This window comes from Dreissena polymorpha, chromosome 8, assembly GCF_020536995.1.
Source record: "Dreissena polymorpha isolate Duluth1 chromosome 8, UMN_Dpol_1.0, whole genome shotgun sequence".
In the NCBI taxonomy this organism is placed as follows: domain Eukaryota; kingdom Metazoa; phylum Mollusca; class Bivalvia; order Myida; family Dreissenidae; genus Dreissena; species Dreissena polymorpha.
In genome coordinates this window covers 69735434-69760065 of record NC_068362.1, presented here as the reverse complement: position 1 = coordinate 69760065, position 24632 = coordinate 69735434, and the positions used below count along the sequence as shown (strand labels likewise).

At 36.9% G+C, this 24632-nt stretch overlaps 5 protein-coding genes across 7 annotated transcripts in view; 2 read left to right on the top strand and 3 right to left on the bottom strand.

Moving 5' to 3' along the window:
- The window catches only part of LOC127841266 (zinc finger protein 26-like), a 231740-nt gene that overhangs the window by 6904 nt on the left and 200204 nt on the right, over positions 1–24632 (bottom strand). The window contains exon 1 of one of the 2 annotated variants that reach the window (XM_052369947.1): positions 1317–1441. The exons of the other annotated variant lie outside the window; for it this stretch is intronic. The gene's annotated coding sequence lies outside the window, so the exon portion shown is untranslated. Of the gene's footprint in view, positions 1–1316; positions 1442–24632 lie in introns of those variants that run through there. 2 annotated transcript variants of the gene reach the window in all.
- LOC127841267 (galactocerebrosidase-like) overlaps positions 1–24632 on the top strand; it is a 247916-nt gene that overhangs the window by 41363 nt on the left and 181921 nt on the right. The gene's annotated exons all lie outside the window — the stretch shown is intronic.
- LOC127841268 (galactocerebrosidase-like) overlaps positions 1–24632 on the top strand; it is a 241069-nt gene that overhangs the window by 34516 nt on the left and 181921 nt on the right. The window lies entirely within an intron of this gene.
- The window catches only part of LOC127841280 (calmodulin-like), a 210953-nt gene that overhangs the window by 79519 nt on the left and 106802 nt on the right, over positions 1–24632 (bottom strand). The window lies entirely within an intron of this gene.
- On the bottom strand, positions 4177–14601 carry LOC127842079 (uncharacterized). The gene is made up of 7 exons (XM_052371396.1): positions 14396–14601; positions 11073–11203; positions 10224–10331; positions 8980–9111; positions 7813–8064; positions 7298–7363; positions 4177–4509 (listed from the first exon to the last, which is right to left on the bottom strand). The coding sequence occupies exons 1-7, from the start codon at positions 14526–14528 to the stop codon at positions 4177–4179; spliced, it is 1155 nt and encodes a 384-aa protein (XP_052227356.1). The 5' UTR covers positions 14529–14601.

The following is a 24632-nucleotide window of genomic DNA, read 5'->3' as shown; positions in this document are numbered from 1 at the left end:
TGTACCCCCATCGATATTAGACTGACTGAGTTGTATTCCCGCCTTAAATCGGATGTCGTAAAACGCCTTACTGATTACCGAAAACAATGTTGTTTATCATAAACAAACTTCTCTTGTTAAAAAAAATGCATCAACATACTTTTAAGTATGAGTTCCGATTATATAGAGGCCATTTAACAGAAAATTGACATATCACTGATATCAGTGAACATAATTAATTTTTTTTAAAGCAGAATGACCAATTTAGCATAAAATTCCTGGGTATGCATGCCTTTTTCTGCCTATCTCACGGGTCCGATAGTCGGACCCATTCCCAATGCCTAATATGCATATTTTTTCCCAATTCTCAAAAAAAAAAAATTCCCAATTTTTTGTTTTTTTTTAGAAAGAAGTGTCTTATGACTTATGATTATTGGACTCTATATCTCAATATTATTTTGTAAACAACCTAAAAAATATATAACCATAATTTATATGAATTTTATCCAAAATGACTGGAAAACTCCCTGCCCAAATAATGCTTTTGTCGATGAAAATTATTCCCAATTTGGAAGATTTCCCGACTCGAAAAATCCCAATTTTGCTAGGTACTTTTCCCCAAAATAGACAGAAAAGGCCTGGTATGTTCAAGTATATTTACAGTACCTTGGGTACATTTAAGTAAACTTTAGAGTACACGGGGTACATGTTAGTAGTACCTGAGCCGACAATGACCAATCGATAGTAAGTATGGGGTAACATAGAACACTAATCCTGAGTTCAAACCATTAACGTGTCACCAATTGATAAGTTATTTAGAGAGAATCAATGTTCTGGTTATTTTCCAGAGGTAAAAAAAACTTGTCTTTATTATATATTGATTAAGTTACTGTATTGTTGCATTGTATGTATCATGAGAAATCTATCTATCTATATATACTGTCTAACTCCCCTTTCGGGTATTATCGACAGGTGCAATATAGGTCTATGTCTATCATTTCTCATGATACATACAATGCCAAGTATAAAACCATGCCTATGGGATAGTGTGCACGTCATTATGTGAGAAAGTATCTTTTAAGTGATTGTTTGTGCAGCATTTTAATGCATTTTGTTTCTTTAACGATAAGATATGTAAGTTTTATGTGCTCATTAACTTAGAATGCCTTCGTAAGTTATAATAAGCAGTTGACAAACTTATTATTTCTCCCAGATAAACTCGTTATTATTAGTAGACTGTAACCCTAATAAAAGGTTTGTTCGGTCCGTAGATCCGACAGTTATATTCAAATTACATCATACACTATAATGAACAATAAGCTTTAACTAAAACCTACCTTGATTTAAGCTGAAAATATCTTCTATTGTCCCGCATCAAAAATACATCATTAGTTAAACGCACCGACGAGACCTCCAAATAGGGTCTACGAGTTTGGTTAGCCTTATTTGTAAAGAGTTAGACACTCGCTCATACAAAATGACAAGAGTTAGGAGCATTGTCGCAAAGGATGTCGCAAAGTCGTTTGCATTGAACATCTGAGTCCAAAAATGACAAGAGTTAGAAAAAAATTGCTTTAATAGTGTTTCACGGTGCAAGCAGTCAATAAACCTTAATTTATTCACAAGAAAAATGACAAGAGTTAGATAGAAACACGTGCTTTAACTGTGTTTTCGGTCACGAGCGGTCAATATACTTTATATATTTACACGCAAAATGACAAGAGTTAGAAAAAGTCCTGTCGTTTTCATTGAACATCTGAATCCAAAAATGACAAGAGTTAGAAAAAATTGCTTTAATAGTGTTTCACGGTTCAAGCAGTCAACAAACCTAAATTTATTCACAAGAAAAATGACAAGAGTTAGAAAGAAACACGTGCTTTAACTGTGTTTTAGGTCACGAGGGGTTAATATACTTTATATATTTACATGCAAAATGACAAGAGTTAGAAAAAAAACCTGTCTTTTGCATTGAACGTCTGAGTCCAAAAATGACAAGAGTTAGAAAAAATTGCTTTAATAGTGTTTCACGTGAGTCCAAAATGACAAGATTTAGAAAAAATTGCTTTAGATAGAAACACTTGCTTTAACTGTGTTTTTTCGGTCACGAGCGGTCAATATACTATATATATTTACACGCAAAATGACAAGAGTTAGAAATATCCTGTCGTTTTCATTGAACATCTGAGTCCAAAAATGACAAGAGTTGGAAAAAATTGCTTTAATAGTGTTTCACGGTGCAAGCAGTCAATTAATAAGCCTTAATTTATTCCCAAGAAAAATGACAAGAGTTAGAAAGAAACACGTGTTTAAACTGTGTTTTCGGTCACGAGCGGTCAATATACTGTATATTTTTACATGCAAAATGACAAGAGTTAGAAAAAAACCTGTCGTTTGCATTGAACATCTGAGTCCAAAAATGACAAGAGTTAGAAAAAATTGCTTTAATAGTGTTTCACGTGAGTCCAAAAATGACAAGAGTTAGAAAAAATTGCTTTAATAGTGTTTCACGGTGCAAGCAGTCAATAAACCTAAATTTATTCACGAGAAAAATGACAAGAGTAAGATAGAAACACGTGCTTTAACTGTGTTTTCGGTCACGAGCGGTCAATATACTTTATATATTTACACGCAAAATGACAAGAGTTAGAAATATCCTGTCGTTTTCATTGAACATATTAGTCCAAAAATGACAAGAGTTAGAAAAAAATTGCTTTAATAGTGTTTCACGGTGCAAGCAGTCAATAAACCTTAATTTATTCACAAGAAAAATGACAAGAGTTAGATAGAAACACGTGCTTTAACTGTGTTTTCGGTCACGAGCGGTCAATATACTTTATATATTTACACGCAAAATGACAAGAGTTAGAAAAAGTCCTGTCGTTTTCATTGAACATCTGAATCCAAAAATGACAAGAGTTAGAAAAAATTGCTTTAATAGTGTTTCACGGTTCAAGCAGTCAACAAACCTAAATTTATTCACAAGAAAAATGACAAGAGTTAGAAAGAAACACGTGCTTTAACTGTGTTTTAGGTCACGAGCGGTTAATATACTTTATATATTTACATGCAAAATGACAAGAGTTAGAAAAAAACCTGTCTTTTGCATTGAACGTCTGAGTCCAAAAATGACAAGAGTTAGAAAAAATTGCTTTAATAGTGTTTCACGTGAGTCCAAAATGACAAGATTTAGAAAAAATTGCTTTAGATAGAAACACTTGCTTTAACTGTGTTTTTTCGGTCACGAGCGGTCAATATACTTTATATATTTACACGCAAAATGACAAGAGTTAGAAATATCCTGTCGTTTTCATTGAACATCTGAGTCCAAAAATGACAAGAGTTGGAAAAAATTGCTTTAATAATGTTTCACGGTGCAAGCAGTCAATAAACCTTAATTTATTCCCAAGAAAAATGACAAGAGTTAGAAAGAAACACGTGTTTTAACTGTGTTTTCGGTCACGAGCGGTCAATATACTGTATATTTTTACATGCAAAATGACAAGAGTTAGAAAAAAACCTGTCGTTTGCATTGAACATCTGAGTCCAAAAATGACAAAGAGTTAGAAAAAATTGCTTTAATAGTGTTTCACGTGAGTCCAAAAATGACAAGAGTTAGAAAAAATTGCTTTAATAGTGTTTCACGGTGCAAGCAGTCAATAAACCTAAATTTATTCACGAGAAAAATGACAAGAGTAAGATAGAAATCGCAGAGGAGCCCAGCTGCTTCTATTGAAAAATTTACAACAAGCCCATAAGCCACATCGCTCATCTAATCACTAATATGGTTTGGAAGATTGTGTTGCTTCTGGTACCTATGTTTCATACCAATTCGTAGCAATCTTGCTAATACAAGAATAAACAAGAAATGTTTGCGAAACGTGTATGCCCCATCGCCAACACCCCCCCCCCCCCAAGGCACAATTAACATATCATAGAAACGTATTAAAATTGGGCATTGTGGCCTTCCACTTCTTGTCTGCTTTTTTTGTACAGCAACGACAATTTTCGTACAGCTATATTAACATGATTGCAAACTTTGTACAGCTTTATCGCCGTGACGGCAAATTCCTAAACAATGGGGGAGACATAATGCGCTTGCCCCGTAAAACAAGCTCTAGATATTTAATTAATAGAAATTATATGCCACTCTCTGTGAAATAACAAATTGCTCACTCTCTACGGAAGCGTTTCCACTCATCACATAACTAACAAAACTAACAACCCACCAGGAAACAATGAGCGCATGGCATGCATCTCTCTCTCATCCATGTCTGTCATGAAATGCTTAGGGCTCCAATTCGGATTATGGTCCTTAATGATCTGAAGGGCCTCTTGCTCAGACACGGAATTCTCCTCTTCTGGAATGAAGCAGGCCACCACCTGGTAGTCGACGTTGGTTTTTACCACCAGGAAGAAAAGTGGCAAATGATACTTGGTGGTCCTGTAGGTAGCATCTAGAAGCGTCATTGTGTTGCCATACCGTTCCAACAGAGTTTTCATACCAAACGACTGGTACACAAACAGGAACTTCTGCCGCAAAATAATTGAAACATCATACTTTAATGTTCATGTTTTATTTGTAACAATACTCCAATTAAAGGGGCCTTTTCACAGATTTTGGCAAGTTTTGAAGTTTGGCATTAAATGCTTTATATTGATAAATGTAAACATTAGATTTTAAAAGCTCCAGTAAAAAATCAAAAATAAAATTTTAAAAAGTATCCCATGGTAGGGCTCGAACCAGTGACCACCGGAATCCTGGAGTAAAAACGCACTAGGTCACTGAGCTATCCTGCCAATCATACATGCGAGGCGTAGTTTATACTTTATATACGCAATCTTCGTAGATTCACAAATTTAAACGACAACAACAAAACAAATTATTCAATCGTTTCGCGTTGCAACGCTTTATAATTTTTAGGTTTTTAAATCGTCAAAAGATGCATAAGTGGCTATATTAGACCGTGTTAAATGTTCAGTAATATTGTTTCCTCACAAATATCATAACTAAAACGAAAATTTGCGAATCTGTAACAACTTTTTTCAATTTTGTCAATTTACCAAACCGTGAAAAGATCCCTTTAACACCTTCAACTGGTTATATTAAGATCGCCGTGGATATGGTGTCCGCACAGGCTAATCTGGGACGACACTTTCCGCTTTCTTTGACTTTTTCGTTTAAAGGAAGTCTCCTGTGAACGAAAATCCAGTCTAGATGGAAAGTCTCGTCCCCGATAAGCCTGTTTTGACTGCACAGGCTATTATGGGACGATAGTATGCATTAAGCCCTATATTCCCATAGCAAGTCTGATATGATGATTTACATTCATTTTAAAGTTCATGAACTTAAAACACAAATTACTGAGAAGTATCTCGGGACGGACATATGCCTCAATTTCAATCAATTAAGGGACCATCTGGACTTGCCAAGCCGAACCCGTCGAACCATCCTCTTGCACCACTGCAGCATGATCAAATATCACTCAATGGTGTAGGAGATGTTGTAAACTGTTGCCTTCAAAAATGTATTTTCGGATCATGAACAACTTCTTTAGTGGACCGGTATGATTGATGATAACTTTTAGGGCTACACCTACGAATCATTCCTATAAAGTTTAAACATATTATTGCTTAAGATCTTTCATGCCAAATTGCTCTTGGCCTCGCTGTGTGTTTTTTTTTAACGTTTTTACTATAAACATATCAGAAAAACACATTTTGCCTCATGCTGGCTCAAATTTTGACACCAGGGCATAATTTGAAAATCTTGGTAGAGATCCACCAGACAAGGTTTCGTGCCCAATATGCTCTAGGCCTTGCGGTTTCAGAGATTTTTTTTAAGTCTTTGGAATATGTTATTTAATTGAAACTTTTTACATACGACGCACAACTGACCGGTCACTTTGTGCTCAGGTGAGCTAAGAATGGTGAATAGGATATAAACAAGAAAAATCTACTAAAAGCATGCATTAGTGTTCGGTGAAATAGTTTATGTTCAGCGCCTGCAATAACGCATATACGAAATGTCTTTTGCAATATGATTACTAAATATATATGGAATGAAACATGTTGGAAAGGAAAGCAAATGTTGAGTTCATTTCTTTTACACGAACAATTTTACGTGAAGATTTTGCAACCAATAAACTACTTCGTTTAATGATATGTAAGGTTCAAACATGTATATAAAAAGTGGCCATTAACACAGATAAAAAAACAATGTGTCCAAAATAATAACGAAATATTAACGCATTCAAACATAAGAGGAATTGCAATTTGCTTCTGCAGACTATATATTATGGTTATTTTTATATACCAAGTAAGTGAATACATTTACTGCTGGCACATCTTCTAAACAATGGATCTTCTTACTTCAGTTACATAAAACAAATAATCCTCCTCATGTGATTATCCTCGTTGCATCCTCCTACTGTAATTATCCTCCTTGCATCCTCATCCTGTGATTATCCTCCTTGCATACCCCTCCTGAGATTATCCTCCTTGCATTCCCCCCTTGTGATTATCCTCCTTGCATCCTCCTCCTGTGATTATCCTCCTTGCATTCTCATCCTGTGATTATCCTCCTTGCATACCCCTCCTGTGATTATCCTCCTTGCATCCTCCTCCTGAAATTATCCTCCTCCTGTGATTATCCTCTTCCTGTGATTATCCTCCTTGCATTCTCATCCTGTGATTATCCTCCTTGCATTCCCCCCTTGTGATTATCCTCCTTGCATCATCCTCCTGTGATTATCCTCCTTGCATCCTCCTCCTGAGATTATCCTCCTTGCATCCTCCTCCTGTGATTATCCTCCTTGCATTCTCATCCTGTGATTATCCTCCTTGCATTCCCCCCTTGTGATTATCCTCCTTGCATCATCCTCCTGTGATTATCCTCCTTGCATCCTCCTCCTGAGATTATCCTCCTTGCATACCCCATCCTGTGATTATCCTCCTTGCATACCCCTCCTGTGATTATCCTCTTCCTGTGATTATCCTCCTTGCATCCTCCTCATGTGATTATCCTCTTCCTGTGATTATCCTCCTTGCATTCTCATCCTGTGATTATCCTCCTTGCATTCTCATCCTGTGATTATCCTCCTTGCATTCCCCTCTTGTGATTATCCTCCTTGCATCCTCCTCCTGAGATTATCCTCCTTGCATCCTCCTCCTGTGATTATCCTCCTTGCATCCTCCTGTGATTATCCTCCTTGCATTTTATATCACCTATTTAGCAGTTGAAACTGAATGTGTAAATCAACAAGTAACAGTGAATCCAAACACAAAACTATAAACTTCATTGTAAACACAGCAAAAATACCTCCGTTTCTCCTTTTTTCCGCAGGAAAACAATATCTCTAGTATTGTCTTGTTTCCATCTATTCAGCTGTTTCAACAGATCAAACACACAATACATGTATGATTACAATATGATGATTACAACAGACTTGCATTTACATAACAGCAGCCACAATTACCTTAGGCTGGTTGTAATGAAGTGCAAATCTGCTTATTGATCACTTCCACATTCACTGAAAATTCAATCTGAACACACACAGAAGTGTTGTTTTCAATGCCGAGTGTGGTACATCATTTTAACAACTTCGGTATTATTAAAAGAAACATTGTAAATGTCTACTGGACAATGTTTTATACCAAATATACATGCTTAAGGCCTTAGGGCTATGGAATTTTTTATTTTTTTCCATTGACATATTGGAAAACCACATTTGCTACAAGGGCGGGACTAATTCTTTCCCCTGGTGCATCATTGGGACTTGGTAGAGGTCCAATAGACAATGTTGATTTCAGTCAGTAACAAAATCCTACACTTACAAAGCCTTCAAGATTTGTTTCATCATCTATGCTTGTCTGTTTTGTTTTCTCTGCGTTTCGCATGTGGTTCCGAATCGTGTTACGATTCGGAAAAAACCTCTTGCTTGTTGGTGCTGGTGTAACATTTTCTGTTTCCAGAACATGACTTCGGAGGCGCCGTTCCATTTCGTCTGTGTCTGACACCCCTTCGTCGACCAATTCATTTATCTTATGAACAAGTCCCCGGTCAATATTTTGACTCAGGCCTGAAGACTGAATATTAAATACAAACCGATAAATATATAAACACAAAGTAACAAAATATTAGTTGCCAACCTTAGACTCTAAGTGTATAGTGCAAGTAGGATGGGGCAAAATTTGATGTTAGGGACATTTGAACAATAATGGTAAAGGTCCACCAGATGGTGTTTCATGCCAACTAGGCATGCTCTAGACCTTGCGGTTTTGGGACACAGCATTTTTACAGTTGGTATTAAGTATATATGGTTATTAAAAAAATTGTATCGGATTACAGATCAGTCCTGGTTCAATGAAATGGGAGCTATGTTTTTTAAATGGACTGGAATCATTTTCAAACTTAACCAATATATAATTAATTATTCAACTTTAATCATTAAACAAACATTTTCACTTGGAATTTTTTTTTTTCCATTGTTTAATGTGTTTACAAGGCATATAGTGATGAAGGACAATGCACGAAGCACAACAGATAAAGATCTCAATCAGATAAGCTCACCATGAGCATTTAAGTGTACAGGTAAGGTTAAAAGGGCAATAAACAAAAATATATATCAACTTACTGAATGCCATTTGCAAGCCTGACACAAATTTGTTAACACACAAGAAACTTTACATTTATATTTAAGTAGCGTCTCAAACAAAAACACAGGGGTTCTTAGGGAGTTCTAGTTCATTAAAATTTGGGCCATACAAAGTTGGTTTAATTAATGTTTTGCCTTCTTATGAGTACTGCCAATCTATATCCATGAACCACATTGTAGTATGCGATATTCCTTACTCATACACAAGTTGGGCAATGCTTTTCTTTCATAATTACAAAACACTAGTTATTAAATAATAAGAACTAATGTCAATTTCAGATGTTTTAAAATATACTTGATGGACAGGAATATTACCAGTAATACAGATTTTGATCACAATGCTTACAATGCCTGTTTCGTGAAACTTGTGCTTTTCCAGGTCTGGAAGACACATGTAGTAGCAGCATGTATACTCTCCTGTTGCAGCAAGGTCAATCAGGGATGCTGCCAGTTCTGCCTTAGTGTTATCCTGTATGGGCTAATATTTACACGAAAACTTTCCTTACACTTTTTTGTTTCTTTTGGAATATTACATTGAGGTAAATCATTCATGCTATTAATTCTTTTGAACTTTTACAATTCAATACATTATTAATTTTAATAATGAAAATTCCACATGTACAAGAATAACTTTAATGTACCTGGAGTAAGACATAACTTTTAAGCCTTTTTATGGCTTGGTAAACATACTTTGAATGCATATTTGTACAAGTTATATTAAAACCACAACTACCAGTAATTTATGTTTTCCTACAAATGTATTTACTATGCAATGCAGATTTGATTGCATCAATGTGTCTTCCATTTGTTAAGTGATGTCAATTTAGATTTGAATTTAAATAAAAAAGATTGTAATTGTTTGCATTAGAGATTTGCATACTTAGAATAGAGGTCTCCTTTTATGTATATTTTCAAAAACTGGATCATTCAATTTATTGTCCAATTTAGACAACAAAGTTTTAATAATAAGTTTCACTTTACAGAAAGTCTTCTAATCAGGCAAGTTTATTTTGTCTAAATTTTCAAATTTCAACAAATTAGTGTTGGCAGCGCAAAATCTCTTGCACACCAGTAAAAAAACATTTTCCGCAGTAGAAGGTTCAGGGACATACATAAACAAACTGATATGATAATTATTCTTCTATTAGCTGAAGAAGTATCCACAATTATCATACGTTTGCATTCAATATTGAGTTAGTGTTGTTTGTTCCATATGTAACACTTTGCCGAAAATGAACAGACATTAAAACATACCTACAAGAGATGTGTTTGTCATAAACACAATGCCCCCTGCTGCGCACCTTTGATTTTTTTTTTTTTTTACCTTTGACCTTGAAAGATGACCTTAACCATTCACCACTCAAGATGTGCAGTACCATGAGATACACATGCATGGCAAATATCAAGTTGCTATGATCAACATTGCAAAAAAAATCCACATTTTGAAACCTGAATGCAAAGTGTGACGTAATTTCAGAAGGACAGACAGAGAGTGCTATCACTATGCTCACCTTGGGTGCCCAAAAAAAAGCCATGTAAAATTTACAAATGCGCAATTAACAAATGTTAGTATTCCGAACAGATACATACATGACTGGCAGGAAGCATAACTCCTTCTTTAATTAGCACCTTTGCTGGGCATCCCAATTTCTTCGTTTGCTGAGCACGGACACGCCCACCTTTGCTATATCCATGTTCCTTAAATCATGAAAAAAGATGGTAAGGATGGCCATATATCGCTCACATGACCTGCGTTTTTTTACAGGATGGAACTACTATGAAATCAACAGAAGTCAACACAACATTTTATCAACAAAATAGCTTTAAGTGTGATATTTTACCAACAGCAATGTATGGCATTTTAATTATTAGCATTTAAAAGGACTTTTGAACATTTGTAAGATTTTTTTCATTCTTTGGGCCCTTTGTTGGTAAAGGTTAACTAGATGATGCTTCATGCCTTCATGCCAAATAACTATGGTCAAGCCATTCTCATTTCGCAGTAAAATATGTGTTTTTTTTTAAGTTTTAACACTATACAAATGAGAATAATTAAAAAGAATCTTGGTATAGGTCAACTTGACTATCTTCCATAACATATATCTATGTTTAAGGTTTCCGAGATTTTTTTAACGTTTTTACAATATACATATATGGTAAACACATTGGCCCACAGGTCTGGAGTAGAGGAACACTAGACAATGATTAACCGGTATGCCAAATATACTAATATTTATGCTCTAGACATTGTGGTTAAAGAACAGAAAAATTTCTAAGTATTACCACAAACATATATAAACGGAAGGACGGATGGACAGACGGACAATGCCAAAACAATATCAATCTGCCTTCACAGGGGGGATAATAAAAAAAGGTGCTTCATGGAAATCTTAATATATTTGCACAACTTTGCTTCAGCTTATGTCGATAGTACAATACCTTTGGAGTTCTTGCATTATTGTTTGGTCTGTAATTTTTGCCATGATGACAAAAATACACCTTTAATCCAAGGCTGATAAACGGTTTGCCATTCAGCCACTGGACCCTTTTGTTGTTGACAATATTTGAGCCTGATTCAATAACAAACAAGAACATATAAATAAATTGATTGTTTCTACTATTACCATACGTTTGCTACATAACAAGCTATTACATGTACCTACTTAATGAAAAGGTTTGTTTATGTCTATAACTGATGTTCTAGTTAAGAGTAAGGGTGTCACGTTTACAAATTTTTCTAAACGTTAAAACGAAATGAAATAAACGAAACGTTACAGTTTAAACAGTATCCCTATGTCCGTTTTAAAATCATCACGCATCAGTGCCATCACTTCTTCAAACTGAAAGTAGTACTTATTTCCGGAAATTATATTTAGTGCATATCCCATTCGCACATGATGTAATACTAAAACCAACTGTTCTCATCGTTGTCTAACCAATGGGTTACAATTTGTCTACTTACATTTGTACATGCCGTAATATTTTGACACGAATGTGAATTATTAACCAACATTCCTTAAACAAGAGTAAACCAGTTTTAAACGCGCGTTGAATGTTCAAGAGGATTCGGGGCATTCTCATGCAACAAAAGCCGGGAATTTCATGATGATGCTCGTTAAATATTCAAGAGGTCTAGTCTGTACATGGTGTATTGTTATGCTTACGGTATTGTGAATAAGGGCCATCTGGCGCACTGGATACATATAGTTTTTAATACGAGTCTTTTTCAGCAGCGAGGGCCCTCTCTACACTTTGGGGGATTGGGGCCGGGGCCCTTAGAGGGCGGAATTTTGCGTCGTTTTGGGCGAACATGGAGTTTTAGAAGATCTTTGCATCAACAATTGAGCACTTAAAATTGCGATATTCTAATATGATTTATATAGTAGCACCATACCAGCAGGCAACATAGGTATAAGATTTAAAAAAAAATGGAGGGGGGATTTATAGCCGAAATAGGGGAAAAAAGTATACTTTTTTCATGGGGGAAGCCGCCGATATTCGGCAGTAAAAAATGCCAAACGAGGGCCCTGGCAGCTGTTAAAAAGCTTTGAAACGTCACAACGTAATGAACTAAAACGAATTTTATTGGTATTGACTGGCTTTTAGAGGTTTACTGTTTTTGTAAAGGTTTTTGAGCAAAACACGAAACGCGGCTGTTCAAACGTTTAAACGTGACACCCTTAGTTAAGAGCAGTAATGTTTTGATAAAGTAAATAAGTGGCAATAACAAAAAAAGGAAACGATATATATGTTTCTTCTAACTCTTGTCATTTTTAATATGAATATATAAAGCATATTGAAGGCTGGTGACCTAAAATACAAATAAAGCATGTGATTTTTCTTACTCTTGTCATTTTGCATGCGAATAAATTAAGCAGTGCTCACGCTGCTGCCAGACATTATCGCCAATGGCGATTATTTTATCCAACTGGCTATTATTTCTTAAAGTTGTCTAGAAAAAATGGCGATTATTTTATCCGCCTAAACAGCAAAAAACAAATTGCCTCTAAATGTTGTCCGAAAAATGCGAAACGCCTGCAAATCTGGCCATCAAACAGGAAATATCGATGACGAGATTACCTGTGTACACACTCGACACTGTGTATTGTCATACACGCGTCAATAACTTCTGCCACATTGTGGCCTAGAGCGTTTTTCTCAATCAGTATCCGACAGCAGTGATATATTTCGGAAAAAACATTTTTAATCTCCCCGTGCTTTACCAATTATCGGTTACTGTTAGATTTTTGTTAATTTTGCGCCAATTATTAATTAATCGTCATCAAATCGCCGCTTTAAATTGTCGGCTGGTTTTATTTTGCACGCCGTTTTTTTCTGCAATTAGATAATGTTGAACATTTCTTGATGAAATAATTATTTAATCACCATCAACTAATTATCCCCGTAATTACCGCTGTTTGTCGTCTGCTTTAACATAATGATTTCAATTTTTAACCAGGTAACCTGGTTTTCCCAATTCAAAGGGACCCGGCATATGCCATGGCCAGCTAATTTTAACGAAAACACGTGTTTGCAATTACACTGAGGTGGTGTATTTTAACTCACGCGCTGTGACGTTTATTGATGTAAACATGATCGGCATCGCGAAAGTGTTATTTTTGGAATAAATCATTTACAATTGATATTGGCCTCTGCCTACAATATTGCGACCGATGGCAAACGTCGTATTAAGAGATAAAGTAGTCGAACGATATGCACATGTGAGATTATGCATATTAATATTTCATATTATGCATATTTCATGTGCAAAACGCGTACAATTTTTCGGATTACCGTTTTCGGATACTGTATTTTTTTCGTCGATTATGATTTATTTTCGAAGTTCATAATAGCAAAAATAGAATGACAAATACACATGCGGTGATACGGAAGGTGTGGTTTATAATATTTCAAGTTGTATTCACCAAAATTTGCAATTGGAAAAACTAAAAAAAATTGTGTAATTAGTAAGGGCTCTGGGTGGGTTGGGGCCTCTGCCCTTAATTCTTATGTGTAAGTAACTGTAGCTGAGATCTGGTTTGTTAAGTCACACCCACAACATTGCCTTCAGTACCGTTTTGCGGAAAAGTCCGCATATGTTTTGGCTATTATTTTTTAAGGAAAAAAATTATGGCTATTATTTTCTGAAGGCCAGAGTGAGCACTGAATTAAGTATATTGACTTTCCCAAGACCCAACCTGCCCCCCCTTTATCCCAGGGGTTCCAGATTGTTAAATGTACACATATTGGGGATGGTTTGACTTTTCAACAAGGAATATTGACGAAATACACAGTTTGAAAAAATAACCTGTGTTAATGTAATATATAAACACAAGGTATAAAACGCACTATGTGCCTATTGACGAAAGATTGAGGAACACTGGACAAGACCATTTTCATCGTCATGCCTCTTTATAATACCTATACGAGATTTTTTAACTGCGTATTTTTGTCATTATTTGTTGTTGAAAAGTCAAACCAAACACAATAGGTGTACATTTAACAATCTGGAAACCAAGGGGTAAGCTGGGGTGGGGGGTAGGGTCCTGGGGAAGGTTGGGTGGGGCAATTCATTACACTGCTGTTTTATCAGTGAATTATGCAATATTCTATCTTAATATCCGCAGTATTTTGATAAAGTATTAATATTAATAGGATTTCTGTATATCTACACACCGATTTAAACACACTTAACGCACATGGTTAAACTAACCCTAATCATTTTTCATATTAATAATGTATTTTGACTGCTGGTGACCTACCGGTACTTCTTTTGCCAAAGCCTTTGCTGCTGTAACCCACAGTATACCTCGTATTTGTTTGTATTTCGTGGTCACGAAGGCTTTTTATGCATTCTTCAAGTGACCCAAAAAGCACGGTCTCGTCCTCGGCCATTTTGTAGTGGAACAGTTTTCGGTAACTCGCAAGACAGAGAACGATTTGTGGACTCTTGTCATCTACCGTTCTAACTCTTTAGGTTACATTACACTAAATCATTGTGTATCCCTCCGTGGTCCATTCGAAAGTAGTGCCTATTTCTAAAGAGTTCCTTTTCTCTTCTTGAATATAAGCCATTTAACAATGTGAGACATGACTTTTGTGGTTATTTGTAATATCCTGTATGTGTCTGGAGTACTTTGATGCCTTGGATTGGAAGCTAACTTAAAAGATGAACTTTTGAGGGTGTGTTTTCTATTGTGTGGGGCTTTTGTCGAAATTAGGATTCCGAAACACGTTTTTCTACGGTGGGTTCATTCGACAGCGATTTACTTTCTTAGAAGTTGCGAGACGGTATGTTTTTGATTGCAATTATTGGAAGATGACAGATCCATCTTTAAAATGATACCAGGTTCGGAAAAATTGATACGTCGGAAAGGCAAGAAAAATGCTGTGAAAGTTGTCAGTTTTATAATGGGACCCTATGGGAATCGGAATTAGTGTAATATAACCTTAAAAAAGCACATTTACTGCAATGTCAAGGTCACATGGATTCGTCTGCAAGCGAGACAAGTAGAAAATGAATTTTAATGAATGTTTTGATGATTTGGGTGCTAAAATAGATGAGAGGTGTCAATATTTTGGTCCAAATGGATGTTTTAGGTGGTTTTAGACGGTTCTGGATGGGTGGGGGACCTGGTATGGACAAGTAAGGGTAACATTTCCAACAAATCTTAAATGTAAATATTATTATGTCCATAGATTGAAGTTTCAGGTGGAGAGCAAGATGAAAAATATGCAAAATTACATGCATGCAACCCATTTATGCCATTTTCTCTTTGTTTGTAGGCCTGACCGTTTGTCCTTGAGCCGTAGATGGTCAACAATCCGCTAGCTGTCTTGCTCTGACTGGTGCACTGGACATGATTTCAATGTGAGTCATCATACTGATTGTTTAATTAACACATGAATTTCAGTTTGTTCGTTAAAGTACTAACTTAGCTGTGTATTTTTACAGTGGACGTAGTGGTGCGGTGCAGGTGGTAGACTAGGTATTTCCATATATACACTATGTTTACAGAATTGCGGCCAGTGGAGCAACATAGCTGATGAGTTAATAGTACTAGTTCTTCAGACAAATAACTTTATTTTCAACCTATAAAGCATATTTAGCTGTAGGTGGGGCCAATTAGCTGTATGATCTGGCTTTTGTTCTGTTAAGCCCTTAGAGTAATGAATTTCAGAGTGAAGACCATAGCGCCTTTTCCTAGTCAAGTATCGGGCAGCTGTATGTCTTTTTAGAAATGCACATGTCTTTTTAAGCATGTCATTGTGTTTGCTTTTAATAAGATAGGCAATAAACTCATAACCTTTAGACAAATGAGCATCTGTAAATTCAGATTTCACTATTTCAGAGTCAGCCAGACCATGATTGAGCTTAAGGATTGTGCTGCGGATGCAGCCTGTGCAGTTCCGGGAGAAAGTCACTGTCTCGGGCAATGCGGTCTGGTATCAGGTAAGCACTATTGAAAGCCTCACACTTTTGGGGGGTCTGAAGCCTTGTGCTGTCAATGCGATCTGGTTCAAGTACAATAAGAATGCATTCTCAAAGCAGTACTTCATCAGATATGGTTATCTCAAGCTTACAGTTCGCGGGCAGATATGACTTCGATTTGTTCTTGCTAGCAGAACCCCTACAGGCCAAACTATGCGTTAAGCACTACTTTCCACAGCAACCCTTGCAGACAGAAAAACAATACTTAAAATTACTTCTGGCATTTAATTTCTAATTTCCTACATATCTCTTTTGTATGTTTGTTTGCCCTTTTTAACTCTGACATGCCATCTTGCTCACATTGATGGAGCATACCTGTTTTTGTTTAGAGCCAAGTCCCCGGCTGCTCGAGTTTGCCGTGTCAATAATGAGAAAGCCATGGCATGATGTCTCCTCTATGTGTATCCTTATCTCAGTGTTGAACATAATTGCCAGTTTCAGGGGCCTAAACATTTTATTTTATTAAAGGTCTGGATGATCCTTGCCTGACTGCGGGTTTGTGTACACCTCAATCCGACTCTGTGTCCTGAACAGAGGCCGCAGTGGTGCAGCGCTTGTGGACGATCCATCAACATCCTGAAAGGTCAACACTACACCAAGCTGGGAAAATTGATCCTGATAGTCATCCCCAGGTAGTGGAATGAATGTTCACTGAACTACAGAGGAATCACATCCAAATGACTTTCCTGCCACGACATTAGTGTGGCCACTCGCGTAGGAATTCCTTAGCAAACATGCTCTTTTGCATGGTGACTGTGGACATTTTTGCAAAACTTACGCTTTCAACACTGGATTTTAAAGAGAATACTTAATAAAATGTCGCTAACAGGACTTATTTATATGAGAGAGACTATCTGGATGCGCATTAAGTGTCACTTTGTGTCGTAAGCTGTTGAAGGAGCGATTTGCGCCTTTTTAAGTGTTAATTTTGGGTAGCCGGCTTGTATCAGCTTGAAAGCTGAAAATTATGCCTCTCATCATAATAGCATTAATTTTTGTAATTGCAGTGTGTATGTTTAGATTGTAAGTGAAGCTTTTAATAATAATTTTCTTAAAAAACATGATTTTATATGCTGTCAGTGAGTTTTTTATTGAAAAAAGTGCTTAAAATTAAAAAAAAGTCTCCTATTTCATCAAGAAAAGTACACTGATTCACAATCAATACATTTATATGGGCCTTTTGCTGATATATTGGTGAATTTCGCATGCAATGATACCAGTTTTTGCCATGAAAGTTACGCGTAACAATAATTGGAGACGCAAAATCAGCTGTCGTCACTTAGACTAAAAATCATGCATTCCGACTTGACTGCGGCCAATATAGTCACCGCTTTAAATGGCCATTTTAAGGCCTTTACCCCCATCCGAATGCACTGAAATTGCATATTCATTGTGGAAATAGTTGAAATCTCATGTGGAGAAAGTTTGAAAAAGATAGGACAAAGTTGAAATCCCTTAAAGGTTACATTACACTAAATCATTGTGTATCCCTCCGTGGTCCATTCGAAAGTAGTGCCTATTTCTAAAGAGTTCCTTTTCTCTTCTTGAATATAAGCCATTTAACAATGTGAGACATGACTTTTGTGGTTATTTGTAATATCCTGTATGTGTCTGGAGTACTTTGATGCCTTGGATTGGAAGCTAACTTAAAAGATGAACTTTTGAGGGTGTGTTTTCTATTGTGTGGGGCTTTTGTCGAAATTAGGATTCCGAAACACGTTTTTCTACGGTGGGTTCATTCGACAGCGATTTACTTTCTTAGAAGTTGCGAGACGGTATGTTTTTGATTGCAATTATTGGAAGATGACAGATCCATCTTTAAAATGATACCAGGTTCGGAAAAATTGATACGTCGGAAAGGCAAGAAAAATGCTGTGAAAGTTGTCAGTTTTATAATGGGACCCTATGGGAATCGGAATTAGTGTAATATAACCTTAAAAAAGCACATTTACTGCAATGTCAAGGTCACATGGATTCGTCTGCAAGCGAGACAAGTAGAAAATGAATTTTAATGAATGTTTTGATGATTTGGGTGCTAAAATAGATGAGAGGTGTCAATATTTTGGTCCAAATGGATGTTTTAGGTGGTTTTAGACGGTTCTGGATGGGTGGGGGACCTGGTATGGACAAGTAAGGGTAACATTTCCAACAAATCTTAAATGTAAATATTATTATGTCCATAGATTGAAGTTTCAGGTGGAGAGCAAGATGAAAAATATGCAAAATTACATGCATGCAACCCATTTATGCCATTTTCTCTTTGTTTGTAGGCCTGACCGTTTGTCCTTGAGCCGTAGATGGTCAACAATCCGCTAGCTGTCTTGCTCTGACTGGTGCACTGGACATGATTTCAATGTGAGTCATCATACTGATTGTTTAATTAACACATGAATTTCAGTTTGTTCGTTAAAGTACTAACTTAGCTGTGTATTTTTACAGTGGACGTAGTGGTGCGGTGCAGGTGGTAGACTAGGTATTTCCATATATACACTATGTTTACAGAATTGCGGCCAGTGGAGCAACATAGCTGATGAGTTAATAGTACTAGTTCTTCAGACAAATAACTTTATTTTCAACCTATAAAGCATATTTAGCTGTAGGTGGGGCCAATTAGCTGTATGATCTGGCTTTTGTTCTGTTAAGCCCTTAGAGTAATGAATTTCAGAGTGAAGACCATAGCGCCTTTTCCTAGTCAAGTATCGGGCAGCTGTATGTCTTTTTAGAAATGCACATGTCTTTTTAAGCATGTCATTGTGTTTGCTTTTAATAAGATAGGCAATAAACTCATAACCTTTAGACAAATGAGCATCTGTAAATTCAGATTTCACTATTTCAGAGTCAGCCAGACCATGATTGAGCTTAAGGATTGTGCTGCGGATGCAGCCTGTGCAGTTCCGGGAGAAAGTCACTGTCTCGGGCAATGCGGTCTGGTATCAGGTAAGCACTATTGAAAGCCTCACACTTTTGGGGGGTCTGAAGCCTTGTGCTGTCAATGCGATCTGGTTCAAGTACAATAAGAATGCATTCTCAAAGCAGTACTTCATCAGATATGGTTATCTCAAGCTTACAGTTCGCGGGCAGATATGACTTCGATTTGTTCTTGCTAGCAGAACCCCTACAGGCCAAACTATGCGTTAAGCACTACTTTCCACAGCAACCCTTGCAGACAGAAAAACAATACTTAAAATTACTTCTGGCATTTAATTTCTAATTTCCTACATATCTCTTTTGTATGTTTGTTTGCCCTTTTTAACTCTGACATGCCATCTTGCTCACATTGATGGAGCATACCTGTTTTTGTTTAGAGCCAAGTCCCCGGCTGCTCGAGTTTGCCGTGTCAATAATGAGAAAGCCATGGCATGATGTCTCCTCTATGTGTATCCTTATCTCAGTGTTGAACATAATTGCCAGTTTCAGGGGCCTAAACATTTTATTTTATTAAAGGTCTGGATGATCCTTGCCTGACTGCGGGTTTGTGTACACCTCAATCCGACTCTGTGTCCTGAACAGAGGCCGCAGTGGTGCAGCGCTTGTGGACGATCCATCAACATCCTGAAAGGTCAACACTACACCAAGCTGGGAAAATTGATCCTGATAGTCATCCCCAGGTAGTGGAATGAATGTTCACTGAACTACAGAGGAATCACATCCAAATGACTTTCCTGCCACGACATTAGTGTGGCCACTCGCGTAGGAATTCCTTAGCAAACATGCTCTTTTGCATGGTGACTGTGGACATTTTTGCAAAACTTACGCTTTCAACACTGGATTTTAAAGAGAATACTTAATAAAATGTCGCTAACAGGACTTATTTATATGAGAGAGACTATCTGGATGCGCATTAAGTGTCACTTTGTGTCGTAAGCTGTTGAAGGAGCGATTTGCGCCTTTTTAAGTGTTAATTTTGGGTAGCCGGCTTGTATCAGCTTGAAAGCTGAAAATTATGCCTCTCATCATAATAGCATTAATTTTTGTAATTGCAGTGTGTATGTTTAGATTGTAAGTGAAGCTTTTAATAATAATTTTCTTAAAAAACATGATTTTATATGCTGTCAGTGAGTTTTTTATTGAAAAAAGTGCTTAAAATTAAAAAAAAGTCTCCTATTTCATCAAGAAAAGTACACTGATTCACAATCAATACATTTATATGGGCCTTTTGCTGATATATTGGTGAATTTCGCATGCAATGATACCAGTTTTTGCCATGAAAGTTACGCGTAACAATAATTGGAGACGCAAAATCAGCTGTCGTCACTTAGACTAAAAATCATGCATTCCGACTTGACTGCGGCCAATATAGTCACCGCTTTAAATGGCCATTTTAAGGCCTTTACCCCCATCCGAATGCACTGAAATTGCATATTCATTGTGGAAATAGTTGAAATCTCATGTGGAGAAAGTTTGAAAAAGATAGGACAAAGTTGAAATCCCTTAAAGGTTACATTACACTAAATCATTGTGTATCCCTCCGTGGTCCATTCGAAAGTAGTGCCTATTTCTAAAGAGTTCCTTTTCTCTTCTTGAATATAAGCCATTTAACAATGTGAGACATGACTTTTGTGGTTATTTGTAATATCCTGTATGTGTCTGGAGTACTTTGATGCCTTGGATTGGAAGCTAACTTAAAAGATGAACTTTTGAGGGTGTGTTTTCTATTGTGTGGGGCTTTTGTCGAAATTAGGATTCCGAAACACGTTTTTCTACGGTGGGTTCATTCGACAGCGATTTACTTTCTTAGAAGTTGCGAGACGGTATGTTTTTGATTGCAATTATTGGAAGATGACAGATCCATCTTTAAAATGATACCAGGTTCGGAAAAATTGATACGTCGGAAAGGCAAGAAAAATGCTGTGAAAGTTGTCAGTTTTATAATGGGACCCTATGGGAATCGGAATTAGTGTAATATAACCTTAAAAAGCACATTTACTGCAATGTCAAGGTCACATGGATTCGTCTGCAAGCGAGACAAGTAGAAAATGAATTTTAATGAATGTTTTGATGATTTGGGTGCTAAAATAGATGAGAGGTGTCAATATTTTGGTCCAAATGGATGTTTTTAGGTGGTTTTAGACGGTTCTGGATGGGTGGGGGACCTGGTATGGACAAGTAAGGGTAACATTTCCAACAAATCTTAAATGTAAATATTATTATGTCCATAGATTGAAGTTTCAGGTGGAGAGCAAGATGAAAAATATGCAAAATTACATGCATTGCAACCCATTTATGCCATTTTCTCTTTGTTTGTAGGCCTGACCGTTTGTCCTTGAGCCGTAGATGGTCAACAATCCGCTAGCTGTCTTGCTCTGACTGGTGCACTGGACATGATTTCAATGTGAGTCATCATACTGATTGTTTAATTAACACATGAATTTCAGTTTGTTCGTTAAAGTACTAACTTAGCTGTGTATTTTTACAGTGGACGTAGTGGTGCGGTGCAGGTGGTAGACTAGGTATTTCCATATATACACTATGTTTACAGAATTGCGGCCAGTGGAGCAACATAGCTGATGAGTTAATAGTACTAGTTCTTCAGACAAATAACTTTATTTTCAACCTATAAAGCATATTTAGCTTGTAGGTGGGGCCAATTAGCTGTATGATCTGGCTTTTGTTCTGTTAAGCCCTTAGAGTAATGAATTTCAGAGTGAAGACCATAGCGCCTTTTCCTAGTCAAGTATCGGGCAGCTGTATGTCTTTTTAGAAATGCACATGTCTTTTTAAGCATGTCATTGTGTTTGCTTTTAATAAGATAGGCAATAAACTCATAACCTTTAGACAAATGAGCATCTGTAAATTCAGATTTCACTATTTCAGAGTCAGCCAGACCATGATTGAGCTTAAGGATTGTGCTGCGGATGCAGCCTGTGCAGTTCCGGGAGAAAAGTCACTGTCTCGGGCAATGCGGTCTGGTATCAGGTAAGCACTATTGAAAGCCTCACACTTTTGGGGGGTCTGAAGCCTTGTGCTGTCAATGCGATCTGGTTCAAGTACAATAAGAATGCATTCTCAAAGCAGTACTTCATCAGATATGGTTATCTCAAGCTTACAGTTCGCGGGCAGATATGACTTCGATTTGTTCTTGCTAGCAGAACCCCTACAGGCCAAACTATGCGTTAAGCACTACTTTCCACAGCAACCCTTGCAGACAGAAAAACAATACTTAAAATTACTTCTGGCATTTAATTTCTAATTTCCTACATATCTCTTTGTATGTTTGTTTGCCCTTTTTAACTCTGACATGCCATCTTGCTCACATTGATGGAGCATACCTGTTTTTGTTTAGAGCCAAGTCCCCGGCTGCTCGAGTTTGCCGTGTCAATAATGAGAAAGCCATGGCATGATGTCTCCTCTATGTGTATCCTTATCTCAGTGTTGAACATAATTGCCAGTTTCAGGGGCCTAAACATTTTATTTTATTAAAGGGTCTGGATGATCCTTGCCTGACTGCGGTTTTGTGTACACCTCATCCGACTCTGTGTCCTGAACAGAGGGCCGCAGTGGTGCAGCGCTTGTGGACGATCCATCAACATCCTGAAAGGTCAACACTACACCAAGCCTGGGAAAATTGATCCTGATAGTCATCCCCAGGTAGTGGAATGAATGTTCACTGAACTACAGAGGAATCACATCCAAATGACTTTCCTGCCACGACATTAGTGTGGCCACTCGCGTAGGAATTCCTTAGCAAACATGCTCTTTTGCATGGTGACTGTGGACATTTTTGCAAACTTACGCTTTCAACACTGGATTTTAAAGAGAATACTTAATAAAATGTCGCTAACAGGACTTATTTATATGAGAGAGACTATCTGGATGCGCATTAAGTGTCACTTTGTGTCGTAAGCTGTGAAGGAGCGATTTGCGCCTTTTTAAGTGTTAATTTTGGGTAGCCGGCTTGTTCCCATCGTGAAAGCTGAAAATTATGCCTCTCATCATAATAGCATTAATTTTTGTAATTGCAGTGTGTATGTTTAGATTGTAAGTGAAGCTTTTAATAATAATTTTTCTTAAAAAACAATGATTTTATATGCTGTCAGTGAGTTTTTTATTGAAAAAAGTGCTTAAAATTAAAAAAAAAGTCTCCTATTTCATCAAGAAAAGTACACTGATTCACAATCAATTACATTTATTGGGCCTTTTGCTGATATATTGGTGAATTTCGCATGCAATGATACCAGTTTTGCCATGAAAGTTACGCGTAACAATAATTGGAGACGCAAAATCAGCTGTCGTCACTTAGACTAAAATCATGCATTCCGACTTGACTGCGGCCAATCTAGTCACCGCTTTTAAATGGCCATTTTAAGGCCTTACCCCATCCGAATGCACTGAAATTGCAATATTCATTGTGGAAATAGTTGAAATCTCATGTGAGAAAGTTTGAAAAAGATAGGACAAGTTGAGTTCCCTTAAAGGTTACATTACACTAAATCATTGTGTATCCCTCCGTGGTCCATTCGAAAGTAGTGCATATTTAAAGAGTTCCTTTCTCTTCTTGAATATAAGCCATTTAACAATGTGAGACATGACTTGTGGTTATTGTAATATCCGTATGGTCTGGAGTACTTTGATGCCTTGGATTGGAAGCTAACTTTAAAAGATGAACTTTGAGGGTGTGTTTTCTATTGTGTGGGGCTTTTGTCGAAATTTAGGATTCCGAAACAAGTTTTTTCTACGGTGGGTTCATTCGACAGCGATTTACTTTCTTAGAAGTTGCGAGACGGTATGTTTTGATTGCAATATTGGAAGATGACAGATCATCTTTAAAATGATACCAGGTTCGGAAAAATTGATACGTCGGAAAGGCAAGAAAAATGCTGTGAAAGTTGTCAGTTTTTATAATGGGACCCTATGGAATCGGAATTAGTGTAATATAACCTTAAAAAAGCACTTACTGCAATGTCAAGGTCACATGGATTCGTCTGCAAGCGAGACAAGTAGAAAATGAATTTTAATGAATGTTTGATGATTTGGGTTGCTAAAATAGATGAGAGGTGTCAATATTTGGTCCAAATGGATGTTTTAGGTGGTTTGTTTGGACGGTTCCGGATGGGTGGGTGACCTGGTATGGACAAGTAAGGGTAACATCCAACAAATCTAAATGTAAATATTATTATTCCATAGATTGAAGTTCAGGTGGAGAGCAAGATAAAAAATATGCAAATTACATGCATGCAACCCATTTATGCCATTTTTCTCTTTGTTTGTAGGCCTGACCGTTTGTCCTTGAGCCGTAGATGGGTCAACAATCGCTAGCGTTTTTCTTGCTCTGACTGGTTGCACTGACATGATTTCAATGGAGTCATCATACTGATTGTTTAATTAACACATGAATTTCAGTTTGTTCGTTAAAGTACTAACTTAGCTGTGTATTTTTACAGTGGACGTAGTGGTGCGGTGCAGGTGGTAGACTAGGTATTTCATATATACACTATGTTTACAGAATTGCGGCCAGTGGGGCAACATAGCTGATGATTAATAGTACTAGTCTTCAGACAAATAACTTT